This window comes from Sebastes fasciatus, chromosome 24, assembly GCF_043250625.1.
Source record: "Sebastes fasciatus isolate fSebFas1 chromosome 24, fSebFas1.pri, whole genome shotgun sequence".
NCBI classification, from domain to species: domain Eukaryota; kingdom Metazoa; phylum Chordata; class Actinopteri; order Perciformes; family Sebastidae; genus Sebastes; species Sebastes fasciatus.
Genome location: NC_133818.1, coordinates 16,023,703 through 16,051,655, shown reverse-complemented (window position 1 = coordinate 16,051,655; position 27,953 = coordinate 16,023,703). Strand labels below are relative to the sequence as shown.

At 42.9% G+C, this 27,953-nt stretch overlaps 1 protein-coding gene across 9 annotated transcripts in view; it reads left to right on the top strand.

The window, feature by feature from the left end:
• dmd (dystrophin) overlaps nucleotides 1-27,953 on the top strand; it is a 308,168-nt gene that overhangs the window by 258,449 nt on the left and 21,766 nt on the right. For 5 of the 9 annotated variants that reach the window (XM_074626939.1, XM_074626938.1, XM_074626937.1 and 2 more), the window contains 7 exons: nucleotides 1,416-1,451; nucleotides 18,778-18,839; nucleotides 20,025-20,099; nucleotides 22,150-22,351; nucleotides 22,445-22,530; nucleotides 23,600-23,757; nucleotides 26,067-26,233. In XM_074626939.1, the coding sequence (XP_074483040.1) occupies nucleotides 1,416-1,451; nucleotides 18,778-18,839; nucleotides 20,025-20,099; nucleotides 22,150-22,351; nucleotides 22,445-22,530; nucleotides 23,600-23,757; nucleotides 26,067-26,233 (786 nt within the window). Of the gene's footprint in view, nucleotides 1-1,415; nucleotides 1,452-4,194; nucleotides 4,483-18,777; nucleotides 18,840-20,024; nucleotides 20,100-22,149; nucleotides 22,352-22,444; nucleotides 22,531-23,599; nucleotides 23,758-26,066; nucleotides 26,234-27,953 lie in introns of those variants that run through there. The other 4 variants (XM_074626944.1, XM_074626943.1, XM_074626945.1 and 1 more) reach the window with 2 other exon arrangements.

The window sequence follows — 27,953 nt, the reverse complement described above, 5'->3', positions numbered from 1 at the left end:
ATTTTATGTGAAGAAGAAATAACACCTCCAGGGGGAAGTTAATGGCAAAATCCAGGGAAAAATAGAAACTTTACCAACTAGCCCTGTGGGAATTTTGCAAATACACAAGGATGAACATAGTTGTTACCATGGTTTGTATAAAAGAAGTGGACATAGCCAACGTGACGCCATCTATTGGTTTGTGGACTACCATTTTTGAAGCCTCGAGTTTGGCATTTTGGCCGTTGCCATCTTGTTTTTTTTGGAGCCAGAAGTGACCATATTTGGACGAGGGGGTGGAGCTGGGGAGGGATAGACATTGCTACGCCTCCGAAGAACGTATATTGCCAAGAACTGAAAGTCTTTTGTTTGTTCCATTGCAACATCAGCGCTGAGCCTCTACAATACAATACAATACAATAAAATAAAGTAAATCTTTATTGTCCAAAACTCTTCTGCCATTTTGGACTGAAAGCGACTACTGGACGCCAGTATAATGTCCGCCTTCAAAGTGCGGTACAAAAGTAAAACTTAATTGCTTCTATTCTATTGTCATATTCTACTGAAATGGCCTGGGTTGAACAATAAAATATTATAAATAAATATAATAAGCGCTTTCCGTCCAAAATGGCATCAGCGGCTGTTGTCAAAAAAACACCAGAGTTTCGTCTGTTCTATACTCTTGTGACGCCTTTATCCTGATTGAGAGGTGGTAGCGACTTGGCAATCACAAGGTAGCCACGCCCTAAAGCATCCCCTGCTTTATCATCTATATAACTCTAAATGTGACCATAATTTACAAAATTTTAAGACTTGAAACTAGCGATTGAGACCATAAACTCATTAGAAAAAAGTTTACTAAGGTAATAAATCAAGTGAGAAGTAGGCTCATTTTCTCATAGACTTCTGTATAATCTGACTTCTTTTTGCAACCAGAGTCGTCGCCCCCTGCTGGCTGTCAGAAAGGTTTAAGGCATTTTGCGTTGGCTTCACTTTTCAGACTGGGAGGCTACGTCCACTTCTTTCATACAGTCTATGCTTATTATATTTTTTTTGATGTGACATGGCCTTTATCTTGTAATTGTTACATCGTTACTGTAGCCACAGTGGCCTAGATATGACGTAGGCTTAACTCTCCACCTCACATTCCTAACTCATTGGTCAGAATAATCCCCCCACCCCAATGTGATTGGTCAACCTCACTTCCTGCTTCTTCTTCTTCTTCAGTCAAGAGAGCTCATACAGTAGATTGCACGGGCTTGGTAATCAGCAACTAGCAGCTTGTTGTGTTTGAGTTAACACGTAATGACCGAGTGAGAGTGATGCCATGTTTGACGTGGAATTAACTGCACGTGAGAGAAACACACTCAACTGAGAGAAAGAGAGAGGAGGAGGGAAGGGAAAGAGAAGTGACAGATTCTCCTCTCCACATGCAGTGAGAAAGCTGGACCTGACCAGATGACCGAGGCCCTGTGAGTGCCAGCTGACCACACACGCACTCACACACACCTGTCTACACATTAACATCTTTCACTGTATATATATATATAGAGAGAAAAGATATGGATTTGTGTCACACACATGCATATTAACACACACATATACTGTACATTATATGGCCAAAAGCATGTGGACACTAGACATTTATGTTAAATGCATTGAAACGGCCCCGATGGAGCTGACCATGGATGTATAAAGAGAACGGAGCTGACGGGAGAGCTAGAGACCACCTTGGAGAAGTTAGAGGAAGTAGACATGTGGGACTATGTCCGGTTTTCAAAATAAGGTGTCAACAAAGGGAACTGTATATACAAAATACATTTATGGAAATAAGATTGGTTGGATTATATTCATCAGAAGTATAAAACATTACATGTCCCTCATAAATATAAAAGAAAATACCACTAATGTGTGAGGGAAATGTCTTTATTCTTTGATTTTTAGTTTGCTGGAAGAAAGTTAAAAAGTAAAAGTCCCTAGAAGTGCATGATTCAACTTTTTTCCCGTGGTCTAGTGTTAAAAAAGTTAACAAAAATCGCAATAAATCGTAATATTGAATCGCAATACATATCGAACGAAAGTATCGTGATAGTATTGAATCAGGAGATAGGTGTATCGTCCCAGCCCTAGTGTTTACAGGGATGTCTGCATACTTTTGTCCATATAGTGTCCGTGCACACATTGCAGACTCCCCACACTATACACTCGCTGTGACTCATCGAACAAACACACTCTCATACACATTCAGGGCACAGCGCGACGACATATGGCCGACCAACTGCTTCTCGCGCACGATCCCTTGTCTGCCTCTGGAGATGATTTCCTCGAACCTGCAACATCCACCTTGATGATAAGCGTGCTCCCCCCCTCCCCTCCCCACGGGTGGAGTCAGTTTACATCCGTGACCTCCTACACAAACACAGTCCGCTGCAAAATGAGAGCTTAAAAATCAGGAAATTGTGTGACGTGTTGGATCCATCCCTCTCCGTCCTCTTCCAATCTGTCATTGTCTCTCTGCTGCACACACACACACACACACACACACACACACACACACCTCCACACACACTTAGGTATAAAGACATACTGTTGTGATGGGATGAAATAACAGTTGAGACTTGCCTATAAATTACAGGCTGTTCTCTCTTTGCTGGTGCAACATAGCCTACATTTCTCAAGCCTTGAACACTGATTCCCAAAGCAAAGAGACCCCCCTCCTCCTCCTCCTCCTCCCCTCTCTCTCTCTCTCTTTCTTCCTGTCTCTTCTCTCCTGTGTGTCTTCTTTCCCTTTTTGTCTCCCACTTTTCCTCTTTCTTCTTTACTGTTCCTCTTTCTTTCTCTCTCTCTCCATGGCCTTGAATGTGGAAATCTGTGTGCCTTGAAAAGCAAAGAGCCTCTCTCTCTCTCTCTCTCTCTCTCTCTCTCTCTCTCTCTCTCTCTCTCTCTCTCTCTCTCTCTCTCTCTCTCTCTCTCTCTCTCTCTCTCTCTCTCTCTCTCTCTCTCTCTCTCTCTCTCTCTCTCTCTCTCTCGTCAGGGAGGTGAAAAACCTCCTCGGATGGTGTTGAGGCTCCTTTGCTTTCAGAAACAGTGGGATGGGGGGAAGGGAGGCAGAGGCAGTGAGCCTGAGCTCCGCCTCGTCTAACTGAGCTGAGTCAAGTTTCCCAGAAGCAGACAGGACTAGACAGGAAGTATGCTGAGTTTAATTTCAAAATAAAGGCGTCAGCAATGTTCAGTTTTGCTTAATTCTTTTCTTAACACATCTCGTGTAAGGGCTGCATGGTGGTGCAATGGTTAGCAACACCGCCTTGCGGCCCTCCTGTGCGTCCCCCCCCCCTGTGGGTTTTCTCCGGGTGCTCAGGTTTCCTCCCACAGCCCAAGGCCTATGGAAAGGAGGCTGGGTCACGCGTCATATCTTTGGGGGTAGAACACATGCGCAGTAAAATCTGGTCTGCACTTGCCAACATTTAACCAATCGCAACGCACGACCGCAGCTTCAGTTACAATGCGCGTGTGTCATACCCCATACCCCAAGACCCATGTCCGTACGTGACCCAGCCTCCTTTCCATAGGCCTTGCCACAGTCCAAAGAAATGCAGGTTAGGTTCATTGTTGACTCTAAATTGCCCGTAGGTGTGAATGTGTGCGTGAATGGTTGTCTATCTCTATGTATGATAGTCTGGCAACCTGTCCAGGGTGCACCCCGTCTTCGCCCAATGTCAGCTGGGATCGGCTCCAATGTAGAGTATTAGGGCCACATTGAGGGGGAAAAAATCTGAGATTTCCAGAACAAAGTCATAGTATTACGAGAATAAAGTCATAACTTTATGAGAAAAAAAGAAAATAACAAGTAAAATTACTACTTTATAATATTATGACTTTATTGTCATAATATTACGACTTATCTTGTAAACCTTTGACTTTTATCTCATAAACTTATGACTTTATTCTCGTAATATTATGACTTTATTCTATTCTAAATCTCAGATTTATTTTTTTCCCTCAATGTGGCCCTAATCATTGACAGGTGTACCATAGACCTCAACAATGATAAATAAAAATGAAAACAAAAAGCAGTTATTCATTTCCATTTGTATAAATCCACAGGGAGCCACTGGAGAGGTTGCTGACCCCTGTTCTAAGTGAAACTTTTATTTTGAAGCATTAAGCGGAAGCGCTTTGTGTTTTATTCCCGCGCTATTGACCCGCGTCTCGCTGCCTGCAGCCACTTAGCCTCTGCAACCAACCAACCCACCACCACCGCCGCCGCCGCCGCTGCTGCTTTACACAGTTAACACACCGACACACACGGAGGCTACACACGGTAACCTCGACCGCCTCTCTCCGGTGGTAGCGTCCTGCTTTGGGTCGGGTCGGGACCGCGGTGGAGGAGGGTGTCGGTGTCGGGATATATCGCCTCGGTTCTTGCCACCGGGGAATCGGTTCATTTCCAGCCGGACCGCGGAGCGCTCTGACCGGGCCGGCGATGCGGGAGCAGCTTCGGAAGTGAGTGCTGGGGCTGTGATTAATAATGGGGATGGTTGATTGTGCTGGTGGGGATAATGCAGTAAACCTGTTCACACACAGTGGATGTGGCAGAGAGGAGGTGATCTGGTGACACATTACGCACAAAACGCACATTATTACAACTGTAGTCCACAATCTGCGCATAAAACCTGCACAAAAGATGCATTCACATGGTATAGATCATAGATGTTCTCACTTCTTGTGTGATGATCTCGGAATGAATGTCACCTATAGCATGTTAAAATATGTGGATCAAGAATACAGAATAAAAAATATATATAAGTTTAAAATGTTGCATTTAAAAGGATGCGCTTGAAAAAGGGAGGAAAAGATGTTGGAGCCATTAAAACCCAACCTCCACAGCAGCGGGTGTTGATGGTGGTTGTTGGCCGGGGAGCGAGGCGAGGTGTTCGGCCAAGTGAGGCTCCTCCACCCGCTGAATCCCTCCTGGTTCCAGAACATCTCCTAATTCTGCATCCTCTCTATATGTGCGCCTTTTCTCTTGCTATATCTGCTGCCATGTTGGAATCCAAAAAAAAAGGAGTGCGTTTATTTGCCCGTGCGTGTTTGAATGTAACCCGATGGGGATTTGTGTTAATTTATGCGTGTGTGTGTGCTTTTTGCAAGAGAAAGGCACCACACCGAGCTGTGGTGTATCACTGCATTCCTTCACAGTGCACAAACGCGCACAAACACAGGAGATGCATGCAATCCGTTGCCAGCAAAAGCAGTGTCTGGATCAGTGCGTTTTTTTTGTGCACTGTGCGCGGAGGTGTGCGCACAGTGCACGGATGGTGGTGCGTTGGTCTATTTTCGGCTGGGAAATAACGCCAGGCCTCATTTTTTTTGCAGTGCAAACACACCAATGGGGGGGTTTTTAGGTTCATGTGTGCTATCCATCCGCCGGCCCAGCTGATCAGTGCTGAGCTGCAGAGTGGGGATGTGGTTGTCCTGCACTGATAAGGATGGACCTCTATGCATACGTGTGTGTGTGTGTGTGTGTGTGTGTGTGTGTGTGCACTTCAGGAGTTGTTGAAATGAGAGCAATGAGGGATGCAGGCTGCAGATTCTTTGGCACCAATGTGATTGCAGGTGTGTGTGTGTGTGTGAGAGATTAAATACAGCTGATGGATAAAAAAGCTTCACACAGATTCAGGATAGTGAGCGCTGACGTGCTCAGGCATGATTGTTATGGCTCGTGTGTGTGTCTTTGTATTCGGTGCAGATGAACCGCTCTAGTTCATGTGCGGTGTTTTTTTAGGGGTGAATTTCTGCATTCAGAGTTTGCGATGAAAGAAAACTTTCCCACATTCAAGCTTGCACGCCTTTTTTTCTGTTCAGGTGTCGCGTTTGAATGACTGATAAATTATACAGGCTCTGGATAATTGCGGCAACGAGAAGATATTTCTGTATCGGCATGTCAGAACAAACGACTGGTATTTACGGTTGAGCCGACTTCTAATCAGACTGGTCTCGAGAAAGAAATTGTGACCGGAGGCTGTCGGAAAAGTTTGAAGATGATGTTATCTTCCTTTAGCCCTCAGGGGGCTGTTATGTCAAAATGATGTCACGGGATTATATTGGTTTGGATTGGATTAAATTCTGATGGGAGGTTATTTCAAAGCAGATCCAAAGATTTTTTGATCCTGAAGATTTGGATTCAGATGTAGTAATCCGATCCTACCTTTTTAATCCGGACAAAAAGCATTTGGGTATTTCAAAATTGAAGGTAGATATCTCACACGTCTTCCTGAGAATACCTGGAAAAACTGCTGTAAATAACACATTTCTCAAAGTCTAGTTTCACTTAAACATTGTAAGTACGTTGTCTGCACCAAAACATCCAAATGATGGTTTTGTTTGTGGTCACACAGTAGGCTAACAGAGGCCCAGTTCAGACCTGGTATTAACGTGCGTCCTGAGTGATCGGATCACAAGTGGACAGCTCTAAGTACAGGTGTGAACGCACTCAAGACGCATTGAGGACGCATTGAGATCCGATCGCTCAGACCACATTCAGAGGTGGTCTGGGCCACATGTGACCACATTCTTTACCCGGGGACCGCCGGCACAATAACCTTATATTTTGACTTAATAAAACGTACCTGAATTCACGAACGTGTAGAATGTTACTACTGACATTCCTGTAATATTACGTTGCAACGTCTGCTGTATTAGTCGTGTGTTCACTATGTGTTTATTTGCATTTAGAGCGTTGAAGTGAGATCCGAACACAAGTGGTCACTCGAGACGCATTCTAATGCAAAGTGTGAACACACGTACTTAAAGCTGTCCGCTTGTGATTGGATCACCCAGGACGCATGTTAATGCCAGGTCTGAACAGTGCCAGAGACAACAGGTCACCTCATTACGGGCATCTAATTAAAAACCCATCCAAGAAACCCGTTGACTTCCAGACGAGGGAACCGGAAGTGCTAAAATGCGAACTCATTTCCGGGTTTTAGGACTCATTCCTGCAGCACTCTATTGAAAGTATACTTACATTTGGATGTAAAAGCTGTGCTAATCCTGGCTCCTTTTGTGAAATGGTCCGAGTTATGAAATTTGGAAATCCCTACCTGGTCATATATCGGGATCACCATGATCCCTGCCAAAGGTTTTGAAATACGCGGACAAAGTCAGTGAGATCATTTGATCCTTGACTGAGAAAAGGGAGATTTAATTATTACAAGTTTTGAAATCCAGACCCCAGGGGGAAATTAGCCCGCCAAAAACCCTGCAGCTCACAGCCCAAAATGTAAAATATGAATGTCCGCCACTACAGAACAAGAGAAGAGCTGCTTCTGTTTTCCCTTCTTCCAGACTTTGTGGGGGAGCTTGTCAGACGTGTGAGCCAGCCAGAGCCACCGTTACTGCAGGAAAAGCTCATCCCATACTTCATGTATGAAAGTGGCTTCTGTGCAGTTATTAGTATGAATCTACGCTTATTCAAAGTCTCTGCCTCCGAAAGCCTCAGGTTGTATTTTAAAATGATTTAAAATGACTTGTTGTGTGTGTGTGTAGAGTCAAACTAATGATGCATTTAGTCTTGCTGGGTAGATAATCTGCACCCAGCCTGCACACAGACATACCATCTGATTAGCAGTAGTGACGGTGATGCCGATGACAGATTTCACTGGTTGTAAAAGGGTTGATAAAGTCGCCAATGAGCTGTTCCACGAGGGAACAGTTGTTCCAAGCGTTATCTATAATCACCTTTATTTACCCGTGGATTCAACCTCTTGAAGCCAAAAGCATCAAAAGACATCGGTGATTACAGCGAGCAGAGGCTGTGGAAACAAAACATTCGCTAAAGGTCACAGAGTAAAAATGTGTGAGGAATTAATTTGTTCCATTTGTGTTCCATCATCTTTGTTGAACCACTGCAGTATGACGCCTGTATGTTTTTCACGTTACATAAGGTTTATGGTGGGCAGGCCCTCCCTTTCTGTGCGTGCAGCTGTTTCCTGAAGCCCAAAGTGATGTCATCAAATTGCTTATTTTGCCTTGTCAACAGCCCGATACCTCAAAACATTCAGTTTTGAACGATTAATCAATCGACCTAAATTAAGGACCCCTCCAAACGTGTTCTATGAAATGTAAAAAAATACTGTGCTTTAAAGAATTATTTGTGTCTGACCTGCTTTTTTCCACCAAAAAGTTAAGTTACCTCGTTAAAAAATCTTAAAACGACACCTCCTCCTTCTTCCTTATTAAAAGTCCAGAATCTCTGAATATGTTAATATTAATTTCAAATGGTTAACTGCTGTACACAAGATGTCTCCACTGAAAAGGCCATTCTCGGTGTGTGTAATCTGGTAACACGTTGTCAGACACCTCGGGGCGTCACTGTTTCCGTCGCAGTAACTTGTGCTTAATGTTGTGAAATGATGTTGTTGTGAAACCTACTGGATGAAAGCCCTGTGTTTGTTGGAGCCATCCACCTGCCCTGTGTGTCTCTTTCGCTCTTATTTTCGCTATAATACGTCACCACAGTACTTTCCCTGTGCGTTTACTGTCGCCGCGGATGGGTTTTACATTGTAGATAATTGGAAGCCTGATGCGTTTCCTGCCGCTTAAGGCACCCTTTCGCAGCAATATCAACGCCGACAGCCATGACAAAGCGTCGGTATTTGACGCCATGGGAGCATGGATGTATTTAAAGAACTGGATACAGCGTTGGAGGCTGAGCTCCGTTCATTCCTATTAGAGTTGCTCATTGGCGCATGAAGCCTAAATGGCTCGACGTCCGTCCGGAAAAGTACCCGGATCTTGGCGGAGTAGCGTCCGAGATGATTGGCGGAGTAGCGTCCGCTCGGTCACATGACTTGGTCACAGGGTCCAACGTCCCGCCGTAGTCACGGCTTGGTGCTCCAGCCTCGGTCTGGGTCTCACTCACATGAACGGAGGAGGAGAAATAACTCTGGATTCAGCTATTAGTTCATTTTACAACTTAAAAAACGTAATTTTTTAAATAAGGGCTATTAGAGTGTTCGTACTGTGGGGTTGAATCACCTAAAAAAAAATGATCCGCTGAGTTACAGATGTCTCTTTCCCAATGTAAGTCTATGGGAAAAAGTATTTTTGGGCCCAATGCATCACGTGACTGACACGGAAGTTGCAGTACCGCCGTTTAGCCACTACGAAAGTCAGGATTGACGACCGGCGCTCTTCCTAGGGGCTTGCCTGGGAGGCTTCAAGTTTCCACATCACACTTATATTAGTTACATAGTGGACCATGATTGGCTTCAAAGTAGCTGTGATGTCATAAATCCTACAGGTATGTCCATGTGTTAAACACAGGTGAGCTCAGGCCCTGTTCCGACCTGGCACTGAAGTGTCCCAAGTGATCGGATCACAAGTGAACAGCTCTAAATACGTCTGTTCCCACCTGGCATTAGAATGCGTCTCCACATGCGTCTTGTGTGACCACTACTCTATATGCAAAGGGTAAAGTGAATGTGGTCTGAGCAATCGGATCTCAATTCATCCTCCACACCTCCACTTGTGATGGGATCACTCAGGATGCGTGTTAACACCAGGTCTGAACAGGGCCTCAGAGAAACTTGGAACTCCCCATTGAGCAGATGCATGTGAAAACAAACTCTGCACAGCGAAACATACGTCGTCTCGCTGCTACCGTCCAGCTGTTTTTTTGGAAATTACTCTTTCACGTCTCTTTCAAAAAATGAAAGTTGTGAGCTGTTTTCAAAGGTTTCCATATTCAGTATGGGTTTGAGGCTGAGAGCCACAGACGGAGTAGGGAAGTCAGAACGTTTTTCCAGCAGGATGATGGTGTTTTCATTGGATTTGCTGACAATAACTAAAATAGAACCAGAATTATCTTTTTAAAAAATCTCATGTTTGATTAAGATGCAGAAAAGGGCAACTGTTATTATGATACATTATCACAAGGAAAATAATATTGGTTAGCTCTCTCTCTGTACTTTTAGGTTCTCTTTCACAAACCGCTTCCTCTAATATCCAGCTGATGAATATGGCTTTCATGCTTTTTTCGCCCGCTTTTTCCTCTTGTTCACATCACATCCCTGAAGGCCATTGTCGGAGCTCATTCAGATGCCTGGTGTGCAGGAAGCGTTCTGTCGGGGCTTACTCTCAATGATAGGCAGAGGAAGACATCGCCATAGCCCATAAACCACCTTTAATCATTCATCCAAGAGCCATAATTGACTGCAGCGAGAAGTGACACTCGTGTGTCTGCGCGGATCCATTATTTAAAACACCTATCTGTCACCGCCGCAATAAGCTATTCAGCTGCCTGTTAACTGCAATATGTAGCATTGTGTGTTCGCACGCGTGTGGGTTATTGTGTGACGGAGTGTGTGTAATTGTCTGTTAAAGAATGACTGCAGTTCAATCCAACTTGAAGTGATGCTGCACAGAGGAATGCTTTATATTTCCTGGAGAAATAATAATGTGAGCAGGTTCAGGCCTTTTCTTCAATGTATCAGCAGTGATTCAGTGGTTGTTGTACAGCAACAGTGTGAACAGGAAGCAGCCAAAGCAGCACGACTTTCTCTAATGCGCCCAATTGTAAACAAACTGTAGGCTAAAAACATAGATAAATCTGGCCGATGTTCCATAGTTAGTGTTATTTTTACCTCATAATCAGATATTGAAGTCTGACATCTTGTGTGACTCACGGGACTGACGATACTAAACGACTCACACGATTACCGACTCACGGGACTGACGATACTAAACGACTCACACGATTACTGACTAACTGGACTGACGATACTAAACGACTCCCATGATTACCAACTAACGGGACTGACGATACTAAACGACTCACATGATTACCGACTAACGGGACTGACTATACTAAACGACTCGCATGATTACCGACTCACGGGACTGAAGATACTAAAAGACTCCCATGATTCCGACTAACGGGACTGACGATACTAAACGACTCACATGATCACCGACTAACAGAGCTGACAATACTAAACGACTCACATGATTACCGACTCACGGGACTGACGATACTAAACGACTCACATGATTACCGACTAACAGAGCTGACGATACTAAACGACTCACATGATTACCGACTCACGGGACTGACGATACTAAACGACTCACATGATTACTGACTAACGGGACTGACGATACTAAACGACTCACATGATTACTGACTCACGGGACTGACGATACTAAACGACTCACATGATTACCGACTCACGGGACTGACGATACTAAACGACTCACATGATTACTGACTAACGGGACTGACGATACTAAACGACTCACATGATTACCGACTCACGGGACTGACGATACTAAACGACTCACATGATTACTGACTCACGGGACTGACGATACTAAACGACTCACATGATTACTGACTAACGGGACTGACGATACTAAACGACTCACGGGACTACCGACTCACTGGACTGACGATACTAAACGACTCACGGGACTACCGACTCAAGGGACTACCGACTCACGGGACTACCGACTCAAGGGACTACCGTCTCATGGGACTCACGTTACAAAACGACTCACAGGACTACCGACTCACGGGACTCACGTTACAAAACGACTCATGTGACTACCGACTCAAGGGACTACCGACTCACGGGACTACCGACTCAAGGGACTACCGACTCACGGGACTACCGTCTCATGGGACTCATGTTACAAAACGACTCACAGGACTACCGACTCACGTGACTCACGTTACAAAACGACTCATGTGACTACCGACTAATGGGACTGACGTGACAAAATAAGTCAACGTTACGTTTAGTTTCACACGGACACGAACCGCTGTTTCTTGAAAAGATCTGTGTTTGTTTGACCCATTCACCACCCCTTCCGCCAGCCCTGAACGGACTCTCTTGCTATAAATACTTTACATGGAAGAAGTTGCAGAACATGTAGTGCATTTACAGTATTGCCAAAAAACGTCTTTGATCTTTATTTACTTCCAAGTTTCTTGTGTGTTTTCATTTCAATAAGAGAGTTAGTTTAAATCATTACTGTCTGTACTGGTTTATCTCCCCATTTGCGCTGGGAAACGGCGGGTGGGGGGATGTGAATGTTGAATGCTCTTCCCCTCCCTCGTCAGCTTCAATCAGATCGCCCTCGAGCAAGGCAGCGAATCCCCGACTGCTCCGCCGGAACCGCCCAGTGTGCAGTAGTTTATCTTTTGACAGTTTACGATGCTTTATCAACACTTTGGCGTGTCCTGGGGCCATGATACATTTTCTAGGGAGACAGTGTCGGCTTTCAAAGAGCGTTAAAAAAAAAGAGTGAAAACTAGAGATGCTCGGTTCCTGCAGGGCCACCACTGATGTATGATTGTTCTCTTGTGTTGTTGTTTTTTTTTGTTCATTAATCCCAATGGGACATCTGGTGGGAAGTGGTAGGACTGCGGATCGGGATTTTGTAGACGTATTGGAACAATGTGTGTTTGTCAGGTGTTGTTGGTGTGTGTGTGTCTTCCCAACAAATAGGTGTTTTCCAGTAGGAGGCTGGAGCTGCAGTGGGTGGTGGAGACAGATAAGGTGTTGAGGACAGGAGGGTGGTGTGGCAGACATAAGGGTGGGGAATTTTGAGGTTTGCAGTTAATGCAGTAGTGAAATGTAATGCAATACTTTATTGATCTCTTTAGGGGGATTCTCTTTGTCCTCCGCAGAGTGACAAAACAACACCCAATGAGCTGGGAGGGTGTCAGTGTTCTGCTCAAGAACACATGAACCTAGATCTGGTTCAAGCTGGTTCAAGAGTAGCTTCTTACCAATCACCAGGATTTGACATTTTAAAAATGATGTAATAATTAAGTATTAAGTATTATGTACCCTTATTTTGAAAACCCTTTAGGAGTATTTCATGTAAGATAATACGAAAATTGAGTACAGCTTAAATCTCTTTGGCTATCTCAAGTGTATTGTCAGTTCCCGTAGACCTACACTAGGGATGTCAAGATACCACAAATGTAGTAGTCGATGCCAATACCAGTGAAATGCCATACCACGGTAAAAAACAAAAGTAAAACATCAAATCTTATGTACTTCAACATACACTCCTTTTATTACCATTTGCATACTGGTTAGGAAGTTAAACCGGTCATAATTCCCTCTATTATCTATTCTATATTGCCGTGAAAACATCTCCTTCAAACAACTGGATTTATTCAAGTTTCTTGCCAAAAAATTAAATTTTTACAAGATTACATTTGAACACATCATGATTATAATTTACCTTTGCCCAATTCTCATTTTTACTGAATAAAGTCTGAACACAGCATAGTGTGTGTCAGTGGCACCTCCCGTTAGCTCTCGTCCTGCCAATTTCAATGCGGATTTGGGTGGGTGTTTCCCCTGGGCACAGCGATAGTGAGTTCAACAGTCTACCTATGGTACCGACAGCTATCCACATGTTTATATGTATATTACGTTGGTGTGATGTGTGCGTTGCAAGTGAGTGGTCGAGTGACAGAGGGAGAGATGACAACCAAATCCAGTATGCATTTCTTTCTTGTTCTTCAGGACACTTGGCTCAATAAAACCTCAGAATCGGGGACTTAGATCATTTCAGTTTCACATGAAAATTGCAGTGCTCCTTATTATTACTGCTGTTTGCTTCTGAGCAGCTGATGTAAACAGCTGCAACCTACCCGTCTTGCTCAAGGACGTCTCGTCGGATTCTCTCAGCCGATTCTGGGAATTGAACTACAACACTTGTCAGTTCGACGCCCCGCATCTCGGAGCCTCGGCGTATTTGATTCCGCACGGCTATTAGAAGGATTCCGTCCGAGTGGCTCGTAGCTGCACGCCGATGAGTGACTGAGCTACTGTTTGCACAGACTCTGAGCTTAGAGGGTTTTTAAGTAGCTCTTCACCATGGGACCCCTCTCCTCATTATCTGGAGTGGGAGAGAGGCAGGAGAGAGAAAAACAAGGGCAATGCGGAGAAAAAAAAAAAAAACCACAAGCATTATGGATTATTATTTGGCTGCTTTTCAGACAAAGGTTAACTGCAGGTGCGCTTGTGTGTGACCAGCTCCACGTGTGCTTTGAACAAGCCGGGATGCAGTTGTGTACCAACACGCTTCCGGCCAGAATTATAAAGCGGCAAACAGTCCTCTGTCTGTGACGCTGAGCAGCACTGGATTTGAAACATTTCTTTTTAGCTGTTTGTTTTGTTCGCCATGAAGTTTTTTTCCCCCCCCACTGACTCACAACACCCACTGCGTACTTTGCACACCTACTATTCACATGTATGTAAGCATGATCACACAACTGTATTGAAGAAATGGGAATCTACGGCAAGCCGTTTTAACATTTAATAGCCAGACAGGATATTCATTAGAGATATCTGCAGCGTCATTTTGCCTAGTCATAACTCTAATTCAAGATATCCCTAATTCTATGTTGACTAGTACGATTCAAACTACTTTTTGCCATTCATGTGTATGGGGTTTCTCATTACGGATATCCACAATTCAGTTGGGGATATCCGTAATTCATATTGCGGATATCCGCGACTGAATTATGACTTGTCATAATTCCAGTTCAAGATACAGCGTCCTTTTTAGATATCTAAAATTAAATTTTGACCAGTCAGAATGACGTTGTAGATATCTCTAACTGGAGTTAGGGATAGTCAAAATGTATTTACAGATATCTAGAATTAGAGTTTTGACTAGGCAGAATGACGTTGCAGATATCTGTAAATATCAAATGGATTAAAAGTATGCCGAAATAACAACATAATGATGCAGATTTGTAAAAAGTCTGTATTCATGCTTTGTCGAGTCTGTCCCCGAGACGACGCGCAAACAACTTTTAAATTGCTTGTTTTCTGAATGGAGTTTGGCTCGATGAGTGCCACGCTATGCAGCTGCTCCATCAACACTCAAGATAAAGTCCTCTACGCATAAATACGGCAGCGACGTTGTTGTTGACTAGTCACAATGACGTTATAGATATGCAATTGTGTATATCTCTAATTCCGGATAGTCAATCTTAGCTATTAAATGTTAAAATGGCTTGCCATGGGAATCTGTGTTTGATCTAAGAATATCTTTATTTGGAAGTCTTTTCTCCACTTCCAGCTCTTGTCTCATTCTCACCTTCACACCAGCAACAGAGTGGCTCTAATATTTCATTCTAGCTGGCACTGAATAGGCATTTAACCGTCCTATATTTAACTTAATGACGAGAGCGTCACAGACACATTGATTGACACGTACTCTTAAATAAGAAGCCACTCTCATTTCCAGGATTGCAGGGAGCCAAATGTCTATTTATTAACCATCTGACATATAAAGTGGAAGGCACTAGATTCCACTGTTCTCCGTCTCCTGTGAAGGACTTTTCAAATATTTGATGTGCTCTGAAGAAAAACACTTAATTGCCTTCGCTGGTAAGACATGTGGCTTCCATTAGCTTTATGTAAACAGGCAGCTGGCACATTACCATCACATTTACTATCCGACACCTCTTCACACTCATTTATTGTGGCGCAGAACATTTCTTTTTTTTTTTTGTTGCTCAAACGGATGCACTTTGACAGCTGGAATTAGCCGTCCACATTTTCTTATCATGTTAGCACAATAATTATTACAACAGCAGCTAAGTGGAACTAATGGCCAGGAAAAATCAGCTCGTCGCTTTACAGTAACATAATTAGTTTTTGCTGCCGTTTAATGTAAGTGGAGTGTTAATGTTTTCTAGATGGCATTTCATCTCAAAGTGGGTGTTTAAAGTTGTCATGAGATGCAAATTAGAGATCAGATGGTGACGTTGGGCTGGGATTAAACAGGAAACGTTGGGAGGACGTATTGGGAGAGTAGGCTTTTGTACATCAGCAAATACTGACAGCATATTTAACCGTATTCAACAGCTTCTATACCTATACTTATGGATTTATGATGACACAATGGAAGCAAAGATAAGCTAAAGGATTTTAATCTTTTTAACATTTAACCTTCTGATTCAAAGAAAAAGTGCAAGTTGAATTTCTTTGACAATTTATTTTACACAAATTGGAAAAATGGAATATATAAATACAGCATTTTGCCCTCTAGTGTTGCCAGTATTGGAAAACATTGAGGCTCCACATTGCTATACAGATTGAACTATTTGCATTTTTACAACCTCTACCTACAAGCCTGCAGTTCAGTCGAAGTTTCGCTGAATGTTTGTCACGTGACCGTTTGGCTCAGCAGAGTCATTCATGACTTCCCAGTTGCGCTGAGGAGTGCAGAATTTAATGTTTTATACAGGATCTGGTTGGTGTAAACGGTTTATTTTTGGGGAAATTTTAAATGAGACCTGTAGAATAAAGTGTTTTTGATGGAATATCACTATTTTAAGGTTAGATTTAGCTATTTTTAAAGCCTTTGAATTCGGGGGACTTAAATGTAGTTATTTTGCCTCTGGAAGTACATACGTTTGTCTGTTCCATTCTCGTGAACGCCATATCTCTGGGAACACCTGGTGGAAATTTCTTCAAATTTGGCAAAAACATCCACTCGGACTCGAGGATGAACTAATAAGAATTTGGTGGTTAAAGGTCAAAGGTCACTGTGACCGAATTGCGGATCAAAGGGATGCTGAAATGACTACATAATAATGCCGATTTGTAAAAAGTCTGAATTCATGGTTATCAGGTCTGTCCACATGACGACACGCAAACAACTTTTAAAATGCTTGTTTTCTGAATGGAGTTTGGATCGATCAGTGTCAGGCATTGCAGCTGCTCCATCAACACTCAAGATAAAGTCATCTAGGCATAAATACGGCAGCGATGTTGTTTCTACCATAGACAGTCTGTGATTTATACACATACGTTTATACACAGAGTTTCATCCAGTCTCTGTACAGATATGATATACGTCATCTAAGCATAAATACGACTTTGTTGCAAACAGATCAAAAGGATGCAAACAACATAATGATGCCGATTTATAAAGAAATAGGGAATTCATGTTTTGTCAAATCTGTCCGCAAGACGACAATCATTCATTCGACAGTCATTCGCACCGTTCACGTTTTCACAAATTCGCGTCTATTCGCCGCGTGAAATGTTCGCCCCTCGCTCTTGGTGTGAACACACTTTTACACCCACAGTCTATATGCGATGAGTCAGACGAGGGGCTGAGGAAACTGAGAGTGGGAGAGCGGGAAGAGTCGGTGGCTCCTGTAGCAGGTTAATACAGCCGTGTTCGGATAAAGACAGATTTATTTTTGTCCATTTCTTGTAGGTGTCATCTGGTGAATTCTCAAGGCGTGTTTCATTTCCCCCCTGACGACCTCATTGTTCTGCGTGTGAACGTTCAAAATTGTCGTCAGCAGTGCTTTATATCACCGGTTGCGACGGGTCACGGGGAAGTTAACTTTTGTTAATTAGTTGTGACCCAGGAGTAGACGGACACAATACTAGATTGACACGGAGCGTGCGGGACACATTCAGTAGGAGCTGGAGGAACTGGAACGGGTTCAAGACCTCAAACAAGAAGCACCAATTCTTTAAATATCATCGTTATCATTCATATTCTGTTCCGTGAGAGAAAAAGGCACGTCGCTCATTTCGGTTCTGAAGGCGTAAATCACACACACACACCTACACACACAGGAATACACAGCCGAGTCTCCTGTGAGTGGCGAGCAGTAGTCACGAGGAGCGAATGTGTGAGGGGAGAATGACACAGCAGCCATCCATCTCTCTTTTCTCCCTCTGCCTCTCCTCTTCTTCCTCCATCACACTCTCTGTGATGCAGAGAGTCTGTGTGGCTTTGTGCCACAGCAGGTTGTTATTTTCCTAAGATTAGAAGACGGGAGGGGAGAAACACACAAACAGACAGGATTAATGTCACAGTGTGGGATTTTGGGGGAAGCAGATGTAATTCATCGGCGACTGAGATTCATTTCAGCGTTACCTAAAAGGACCTTCCATCTCCTTTTTGATTTTTTGAGGAAGGCACAATCGTTTGGCATTAGTACGCCGTTCTTGTGCCGGTTTTACCCCTCCTGTTTTACAAAACTGTCTGGAGGGTTTTATTTGTACAAATCCAGATCTTCTGTAAGTCGTCTATACATGAAGGTAACTTGGTTTTGACACATTTAGTAGTGGATTTGTTTGGGTTAATGTGACTTTAGCATTAACGCCACTATCTTCTATAATGAATTAACACAACTTGAGTTTTTTAGGTCGTAGCGGGCTCAGTTTTAAAGCTACAGTGAAGATCCTGGCATCATATGAAACTAGAAAACCTAAAGAATCCATCGGTACCAACCATGTCACATTAGCATGTCGCAAAGGAGACTAAATATCCAAACTTAACGCTACATTTTGGCGAGGAAAAACTGGCATGGTCATTTTCAAAGGGGTCCCTTGACCTCTGACCTCCAGATATGTGAATGTAAATGGGTTCTATGGGGGCCCACGAGTCTCCCCTTTACAGACATGCCCACTTTATGATAATCACATGCAGTTTGGGGCAAGTCATAGTCAAGTCAGCACACTGACACACTGACAGCTGTTGTTGCCTGTTGGGCTGCAGTTTACCATGTTATGATTGGAGCATATTAATTTTATGCTAAATGCAGTACCTGTGAGGGTTTCTGAACAATATCTGTCATTGTTTTGTGTTCTTAATTGATTTACAATAATAAATATATACATACATTTGCATAAAGCAGCATATTTGCCCATTCCCATGTTGATAAGAGCCTTAGGCTGATGATTTGTTTGATGACATCTGACCATTCTGTCTCTTTTTGTCCCCTTCCAGCCACCAGACCCAGACAACATGCTGGGATCATCCCAAGATGGCCGAGCTCTACCAGTCTCTGGGTAAGATGTTCATTCTCACACACACACTGCCTGTCTCTGTCGTCTCATAAAGTCATGAATCGCCAAACCGTCCTCACTCCCGACTTGTCAGATACCGCCGTGTGGTCAGGTTGGGGAGAGGTGGTGGACGGGTCAAACAAACACGAGACCTTCAACCAGGAGGCCGCCGATTGTGTGCCATGTCAAACTAAAAGTAACGTTGACTTATTTTGTCACGTCAGTCTTTAGTAAGTAAGTAAAGCTTTACTGATATAGCACCTTTTAAAACACACCTTTACAAAGTGCTTCACTTCAAAAATGACAATATGAAACACTGAAATAATGAGTAACAGATCAAACTAAAACAGACAAACACACATGTGGATGAGGCCTATAGAAAGGCTTGCCTATAGAGATGGGTTTTTAGAAGCTGCTTAAAACAGTCCAGAGATTCAACAGCTCTAATAGATTGGGGGGGGAGGTGATTCCAGAGGGTCGGGGGGGCTAAGACAGAAAAGGCCCGATCACCTTTTGTTTTGCAGTTTGAGCGGGGGATGGATAAAAGGCCGAGATTAGAGGATCGAAGTGTTTCGACAGGTCGAATATGGAACAAGGAGATCAGAAATGTAACTGGGGGCGAGGTCATGCAGTGCCTTATACTGTATGTAATTAGCAAGATCTTAAAGTTGATTCTGCCAGAACAGGGGTGATGCGACACCGACGGCTAGTTCTGGTTAATAACCTGGCCGCTGCATTTTGAACCGCCTGAAGGCGATTTAGAGCAGATTGACTGAGGCAGGTGTAGAGGGAATTACAACAGTCTAGACGGGAGAATATGAAAGTGTGAATTAATAGTTAGTCACGTTTGTATCGTCAGTCTCGTGAGTCACGTGAGCAGCTAGTCAGTGGACGTCAGCCACCACCGTTTCCTAACCCTAACTAAGTGGCTGTGTTGCCTAAACCTAACTTCCTGTGAAAACGGAAGTTTATTTTGAAAGGACACTATGCATGTAAAGAGCGTATATTGACACGCCGTCCCTGGTCCGTCCAAGAGGGTTAAACCCTTCAGGTATTTGAGGATTTGGGGAGTGAGAATGTGTTGGACTGTGATTCAAGACGCGGTATCACTTCACGATCCATCACACCGCTGAATGACAAGAAGATTTCATCTCTAACTCTCCTTCGTTCTCGTCCCTCCGTCTTTAGCCGACCTGAACAACGTTCGGTTCTCGGCCTACCGAACAGCCATGAAGCTCAGACGCCTGCAGAAGGCCCTCTGCTGTAAGTACTCTCTATATATACATGTATATACCTCTCCTGAATGGGTGTCACATCGGCTTTTTTGTCTCTAGCTTCAAGTACACTCCTCTCATCATGAGTGATCCTCTCATTGTGTTCCAGCCCTCCTACACTCCTCCTTTGTTCTTTCTTTTCCTCCAGCTCCCCTGTCTGTTTTTTGTTTAATTCACCTCAATTTGCCGCGGCCGTTCTTCTTCTCCATCGTCTCCTCTTCACTTCCTCCTTTTCTCTCGTCCTCCTCTTTTCCTCCTCACTGCTCTGACAGTGGACATGTGTGTGTGTATATATATATATATATGTGTGTGTGTTTACTCATCGTGGTGGAGTTAAAGAGTGTGAGCCGCCTACGAGCTGTTCCGTGTGTGTGATATGTTTTAAGGCGTATAGCTGCAGCTGTATAGCACACAAGCACTATTTATGTTAAGGAGGCTTTCTAAAAATAGAAATGAACAGGTTTTGGTGATTAACCCTGCCGAAAGGAAGCGCGGTTGTGAAGTTTTTCCTTTTTTGTTTCCTTAACCTCGTTGCTCTTACTCGCTGTTTCTTCGCATTTCTTTTTTTTCCCACTTAATTTCCTTTTCTTTATTCTCTACCGGGTATTTGCCTTAATGGCTTTCCCTAATAGTACAATGTATACATATTCCAAAAACGTCACAAGACGGTGTCTGAGAGTTGGCAGCCTTCATCCCATCATTCCAATCACTGCACATTTCGCCGTTCCTTTACCTTCAGTTGCCTCATTGACCATGCCAGGATAATTTGAAGGGTGTTTGGCCTCTCTCTCTCTCTCTCTCTCCGCCTGTCCTTTAGTGGACCTCATGAATGATAAAGATGACTAATGTGATACTTTATTGATCCCTGGAGTCAGGCCGCCTTCTCACTGCCGTCCTTGAGCAGCATTGAGCTCAAGGACACTTTGAACATGGAGAACTTGAACCCAGCAGGTCTGTTTGAAGTATAGTGTGAGCTCAGCAGTGGGACATTAAGTATCGATCTTTTATTATATAAACTATTAATCTCTTAACAATCCGATGGCTGCTATTCTGTCTGCCAGAGGTTGTAGTGGGCTCGGTCTTATAGATAGAGTGACGACCCTGGTAACTGAAACTAGAAAGCCAAAGGAGTCCATTGGTACCAACCATCTTCCTTGTCAGGAAGAAAGCTAAATAACTACAAAATTACGCTACATTTTGGCGTGGAAAAACTGGCATAGCCATTTTCAAAGGGGTCCCTTGACCTCTGACCTTCAGATATGTGAATGAAAACTCTGAGATGAACAGAGTGAAAATGATATTTTATTAGATAAAATAAGATATTGACAAACTGCATAATTTGCAGTTGAAAAAAGGTAATAAATCTCAAAATATCACAATATATCTTATCACTATACTCAGCATATCGCAAAATGTTTAAGATCAAGTTCATATTGTGACTTGAGTATTGTGGTAATATCGTATCGTGGGGCCTCCGGTGATTCACTATGGAGGACGGAATCTGCCAAAATCATAATAAAAATAAAAATAAATATAGCAGTTATTAATTGATAAATTGTGACCTAAAATGATATTTCTGTTTTAATTTGCTTCGTTAGATATTTATCTTTGATTAATTCCCTCATTTATTTACCTTTCTGTTTAATTTTCCCTTTTATTTATTTATATATTTAATTTATTGATTTTTTAGATGTATTTATTTATTTATTTATTTGCATGTATTTTTCAAATATTTTTAAATGCATGTAATTATTTATTTATTTATGCATTTATTTATTTATATATTTATTTCTACTGGTTTTTAAATGTATTAATTTATTTTTGCATTTATTTTTCAATGTAAGTAATTATTTATTTATGCATTTATTTATTCACAATTTTCCCTGTGCATTTTATCCCTAATTTATTTCCCCAAACTTATATATTTCTGTGTTATTTTCTTTACACATTTCTTCATGCATTTCTGCCTCCATCACTCCCACCCCTAGCTGTGTGTTTGTGTCTGCTAACTAACAGTACTCCACTCTCTTTGTCCGTAGTGGACCTTCTGAGCATGCCGATGGCGTGCGAGGTGTTCGACCAACACGGTCTGAAGCAGAACGAGCAGCTGCTGGACATCTCCCAGCTGGTCACCTGTCTGACCAGCCTGTACCAGCGGCTGGAGCAGAGCCACTCTCACCTGGTCAACGTCCCGCTGTCCGTGGACATGTGCCTCAACTGGCTGCTCAACGTCTACGACACGTACGTGTAGCACGCTGCGCACGCGGAGAAGAGCTTCCATTACTTCAGTGAGATTAAACGCACTCTAACATGTGGCTTTCTGTTGGTCGATAGTGGGCGAACCGGAAAGATCCGGACTCTGTCATTCAAAACTGGGATCATCTCGCTCTGCAAGGCTCACCTGGAGGATAAATACAGATGTGAGTAATACACACACAGACACAGAGATACAGGATGCCTGCAGAATGTAAATACATGAACACAAACTCTCGCGAGACGGATCCTTTCTAGCCATAACCCTGAAACAGCTGAGCCAATCACAGTGGAGCATGAAAACAACGGCTCTACGAACAAAATCGAAGTCTCCAGGAACTCATATCATCGCCTGGATACTGCAGAGCGCAGGATGTGAACACACAGCGCCACAGATCTGCAGCCAGATGGTGTGGGGTTTTTAAACAGTCAATTAGTGCAAAATGAATAATGGAGACAATAATAGTTTTGTTGAAGCTGTTTGTATAACCGCATCAATCCCACGCTTTTTTCAGCGATAATTCTGCTGCATCTCTCCATAATTATGATGGTAACATCGTATTGTCATTGATGAACAGCGTGATGTATTGAAAGAGTAAAACTTTCCACGCATACTTAAAGTTACTCCAGGAACTTTGAACTGGTTCTGAAACAGTCTCAATATAATCCTGATGCCTAAAATGAGAGGTTTTCTAAAGGGAGTCTGGCAGCTGCAGATCTTTACGACACAAGGCGGTGGTGCTCATGGAAATGGTATCGCCTTTGTTCACATGGGGCCGCCAAAATCAGAATCAGATCATAGATTTATTGAAATTGAGGCGTTACAGTTGCTCTTGTTTAAACATAAAGAAATGTAAGAAAATATGAATAAATTATATATATATAATGCTACAATATACCCACAATATATGTAAAGAAATATAAATAAGTACTAAAATTAAAAATGAGAATATAATAAATATGAAATATGTACAAATATTTGCCTTAAGACATGAAATATATATGAATAACCACAGTGCGAATAAGTAAATACAAAATGCTGAGAAGTGGGATCTATTAAATGTGTTAAATATAGATGCCAGAACGGTATAAATAAGAAATTAATACAAATAGTTCTTGAATGTGCAGTATTAATGAGTGTTAGATTTGAGTGATTGTGTGTAGAGGTGCGTCTGTGCTTATTTTGTAACCAGCATCTTTCCCTTTGTAACCTCCTCCTCCATCTCCATCCTCCAGTCTTGTTCAGACAGGTCGCCAGCGCGACAGGTTTCTGTGACCAGCGTCGTCTGGGCCTCCTCCTCCACGACTCCATCCAGATCCCCCGGCAGCTCGGCGAGGTCGCCTCCTTCGGCGGGTCCAACATCGAGCCTTCCGTCCGCAGCTGCTTTCAGTTTGTACGTGGCTCGCACACTCACCGACGCTTCTTTCTAAGTGCTTTGTTTTGAGTCTGGAGTTCTAGGCAGTCCTAATGAATGTCCTCACTAATAATAGTAACAGTCGAATGCTGCAGTAGCCCCGCATGTCTATTTGCACTGATGCCTAAGGCCCTCCAGATGAAGGTCACATATTAGCAACAGCCCCACCGAGCGTCCGAGTGTTTGTTTACATCGGGCTAAATCGGGTTTATTTATAGAAAGCTACTGGATTGTTGCTAAGAGATTTGCAGAAAAATAAAGGGCAAAACATGGATAAAGCAAGGATAATAAAAACAAGTGCGTGGCAGACTCCGGTAAACAGAGCCGGAGACGACCTGCACGGGATCAAACAAATGATCTCTGACAGATGCAGAGAGGTTGCGGGAATGAAAAACATGGACAAATCTCACAAACAAATGGGACAGAATGAACCCCATATATATCCTATATAAATATATATATACCTGCACATGGGTATTTAAATGATCAAATGTGTGACAGCACAGCGAAGCAAAGTCTCCAGCTCTCTACACCAACATCCCCGGTTGAGCCTCAAAACAAGCAGCAAATCCAGCGTTCACATGATTTTTTTTTTTCCCCCAAAGGATTCCAGTAATTGCAGTCTGACGGGATTATCCCTAATCTCCAAGAGATGATCCAGCATTTTCATGTTTAAAGTCCCTACTTTGGACACCCAATTTAGCTTTTTATTCCTCAAATGTGTTCTGAAAGTAAAACCATTGTCGTGTTCGGCAAAGGGAATGTTGTGGAAATTGACCATTTGCTAAGACCCTCCCCCCAAAACAGCAACTGACCAATCGTAGCAACAACCGTTTAAAGGGATATTTCGGATTTTTTGAAGTGGGGTTATATGAGTTACCTCTCTGTCAGACAGCTCTTTCCGACGGCTAACTGAAAGCCATTATCTAAGCTCTCTTCAAAGCCACCAGACTCCATTGACAAAAACGGTAATTTTACCACACAGAACACTGGAGTTGCTGGTCTACCGCTGCCTCGTTGTTTGTTTGAGTTATTGTGTGACTTTAAAGGGTTAGTCCGGATTCACTAAAGTCACACAATAACACTAAATAACCGATCGAGGCAGCGGTAGACCAGCAACTCCTGTGTTCGTTTACGTGGTTCTCACGGAACGGGGACGCTACAAACATACCGTGATCTCATAGAATATGTTTGTGATGACTGACAGAGCCACTGATAAAAAAAACTTGATATATGTGAGCTGTCAGCATCAAGTCTTCATGTTGTTGAGGCTGTAATAGTCTGGTTCCTTGATTGTTTTGACCTTGAAACAGCACAATCCTATTCAGTGGTATTAGATGGAATAAAAAAAAAAGTTTAAAAATCTGTTTAAACATACACAAGGTGTATAAATTATGTTCCGGACGCCCGTCTGTCACCGCCAATTCCAGTCATTATCACCAACAGAAGCCGTTTTATTTTGAACAAGCAGTCCTTCTTAGGAAAATCTCACACATGCACACCCCCAGGCACGCACACCAGGTGGACTATCTCATCTCATCTCGCCCTAAAACTACTGGAGATAGCTTAGCTTCGTTCCAGCTGCTCCCTCTGAGAAGGAGCATGTGGGCGGGAGACAGAAAGAGGGAGATGTGTGGGGGGGTCAATTCTATGGGAACTCCAAAAAGACCCTGGAGTTCCCAGAGTCCCTGCTGATGGGAAAGTGATAGATGTGGTCTCTGGTTCTCTTTCAATTAGAGAGCTCAGTAGTTTCATAAACAGCTGCTCACTGTAGTTTTTAGCAAACAGGAGCAAATCATGCATTTGTTGGGGGACTATTTTCAGCGGTGGATTAATCCACAATGGGTGCTCTAGTGAGTTTCTCTAGCAGCAGGACAGTGTGTTAGTGGGATTGAGTCAAAATAAACTCCAGTGTGTGTGTGTTCATGGTGATGAAGGAACATGTCAGCCAGTGCAGCAGTGTGGCTCATTGATGTGTTTTTTGGACAACAATGGAGCGGTTGTAAGTGAAAGTCCTTGTAGCAGAGTCTTAGTCATCAAATGTGGCAGTTTTTTTGACTGAACTGTTTATTTCACATCGTGACATTCAAGGTAATTTTTTACCGCTTCACGACCAAAAAACATCAAGACACATGAAACATTTACTGGAGTTTTGATTCTCAACAAGAGGTGATTTTATCTCCTCGCAAGAAGATAAGAAGGGGGATAAAACATTTCCAAAAAAACTGCATTTTAATGATTCAGTCATGTTGAAAGAAACCGTGCTTACCGTATCTTCATCTTCCCAGGCCAACAACAAACCCGAGCTGGAAGCCGCCATGTTCCTGGACTGGATGCGCCTGGAGCCTCAGTCCATGGTGTGGCTACCCGTCCTGCACCGCGTGGCCGCCGCCGAGACCGCCAAGCACCAGGCCAAGTGCAACATCTGCAAGGAGTGTCCCATCATAGGATTCAGGTCGGTAGAGCCGTCAATTTAGAGTGCAAATGTGCCTTAAAGAGGACCTATTATGTGCTTTTTTCCCCTTTCCTTTAGTGTGTTATATCGGTTTTTGTGCATGTAAAAGGTCTGCAACATTCACACTATTTCAAAGTGGTCAGATCTCAGTACTGTTCACACTACACAACCTGTTGTCTTGTAATCGGGAGTCTTTAATTAGTCTTTAGCCGTTGTGGTTTTCTCACGCTCTCATTGGCTGCAGCCAGGAATGTGTCTGCGAGGCGTCGGCGACCCTCTCGGATCTGATCTGGGGCTTTTGTCGGGGAGCTTGAAAAGCTGAAAATCAGGGTTACAGTCGTGTAATGTCAACTAGGCATTAGTCCCGCCTTTTCTCCCGTAACGTGGTGATGTCACCAAGTAAGTCATTTGCATAATACCTGCTTAGAGGCCCATTTGGCTCGCCCTCAAACAAAGCTAGTTATAGCAGGAGCCGGAGCGGAGTCCAAAGAGTTTGGTTCGGTTGACCAAACACAAGCCGGTATGAGAAAAGTAAAGCGTTTTTTGATGTTCTAGTAGAAACCCAAAATAAAAGCGTGCACCTGGAAATAAGCATAATAGGTCCTCTTTAAAGATTTCACTGTTTTTGTCTCGGGCTTTACAGTGGAATGTTCGACATGTAATCCACCTTTTGAGCAGCACATCTGAATGAGCAGAATTGGAGCCGTAGAACATTCATCTCATTACATACAGAGCAATAAAACACAAAATGAATTTCATTTTCAATTAGGTCCCGAATAAAAAGAATTCTGCTCTTTTGTGGTGCAGCACTGAACAGAAGGGTTGAACGTGATTAAACTGCACACTGAGAGCTTCTGGACTTTGTGAAATATTGTTTGAATATATCAATATTTAGTCTGCTGCATATACCGGCGGCCTATATATATATATATATGTTCCTTTAGATATCTTTGTTTCTCACCTTCCATCTTTTTCCAATAACTGTCTGAGGTTTTTTATTATAGAGATAATACAGAAGAGCTTTTCATTTTGAAGGGAGAGTGTCCCTGTAGTGTTCTTCTTTATTTAAAACAGAAGGGAGAAGAGAAGTGGGATTTTCATATTTTCTTTTCATGTGTACACAGAAACAAATGAAAAAGAGATGGCTCCCCTGGTCAACTCCACAAAGCTATTGTCTTTATCACGACACCCAGTGAGGTGTTTTAGAAGCAGCTATTTGAGACGAGAAGCTTCAGCATCTGTTCAAAGAAGATGTATTGATAATTGCCAAATTGATGTTACCGGGGAGTTAGCTCTGTACGCAGGAAGCACTGATACCAACAGATCTGTCCTTAAGTGGCACGTAGTGTACGGGGGATAGAAGAGATATTTATCCTTTTTAGAGTTTTCTACAGAAGCCCTGAGAGGCAAGAGAGAAAAACAATTCTGGTGATTCATTTTCTAAGTCTTCTAAGTTTTATCATTTTTTCTTACTTACTTTTTTTCATCTGTAAAAACAGGTGAATTTTTCATTCAATTTTTCTAAGCTGCTTTTTGTCGTAATACTAATTTCGGCCACAAGAGGCTGAAGTGCACCACGACCCCATGTTCTAAATAGGACTAAAAACATTCATGTTTTCTTCCAGGTGAGTTTTAATTTCTCCATGCGCTCTAAACAAAAGTAATATACCTTAATAAACCTATAAGTTATGTCAAATAAAGCTCACCTGAATGCTTTTAG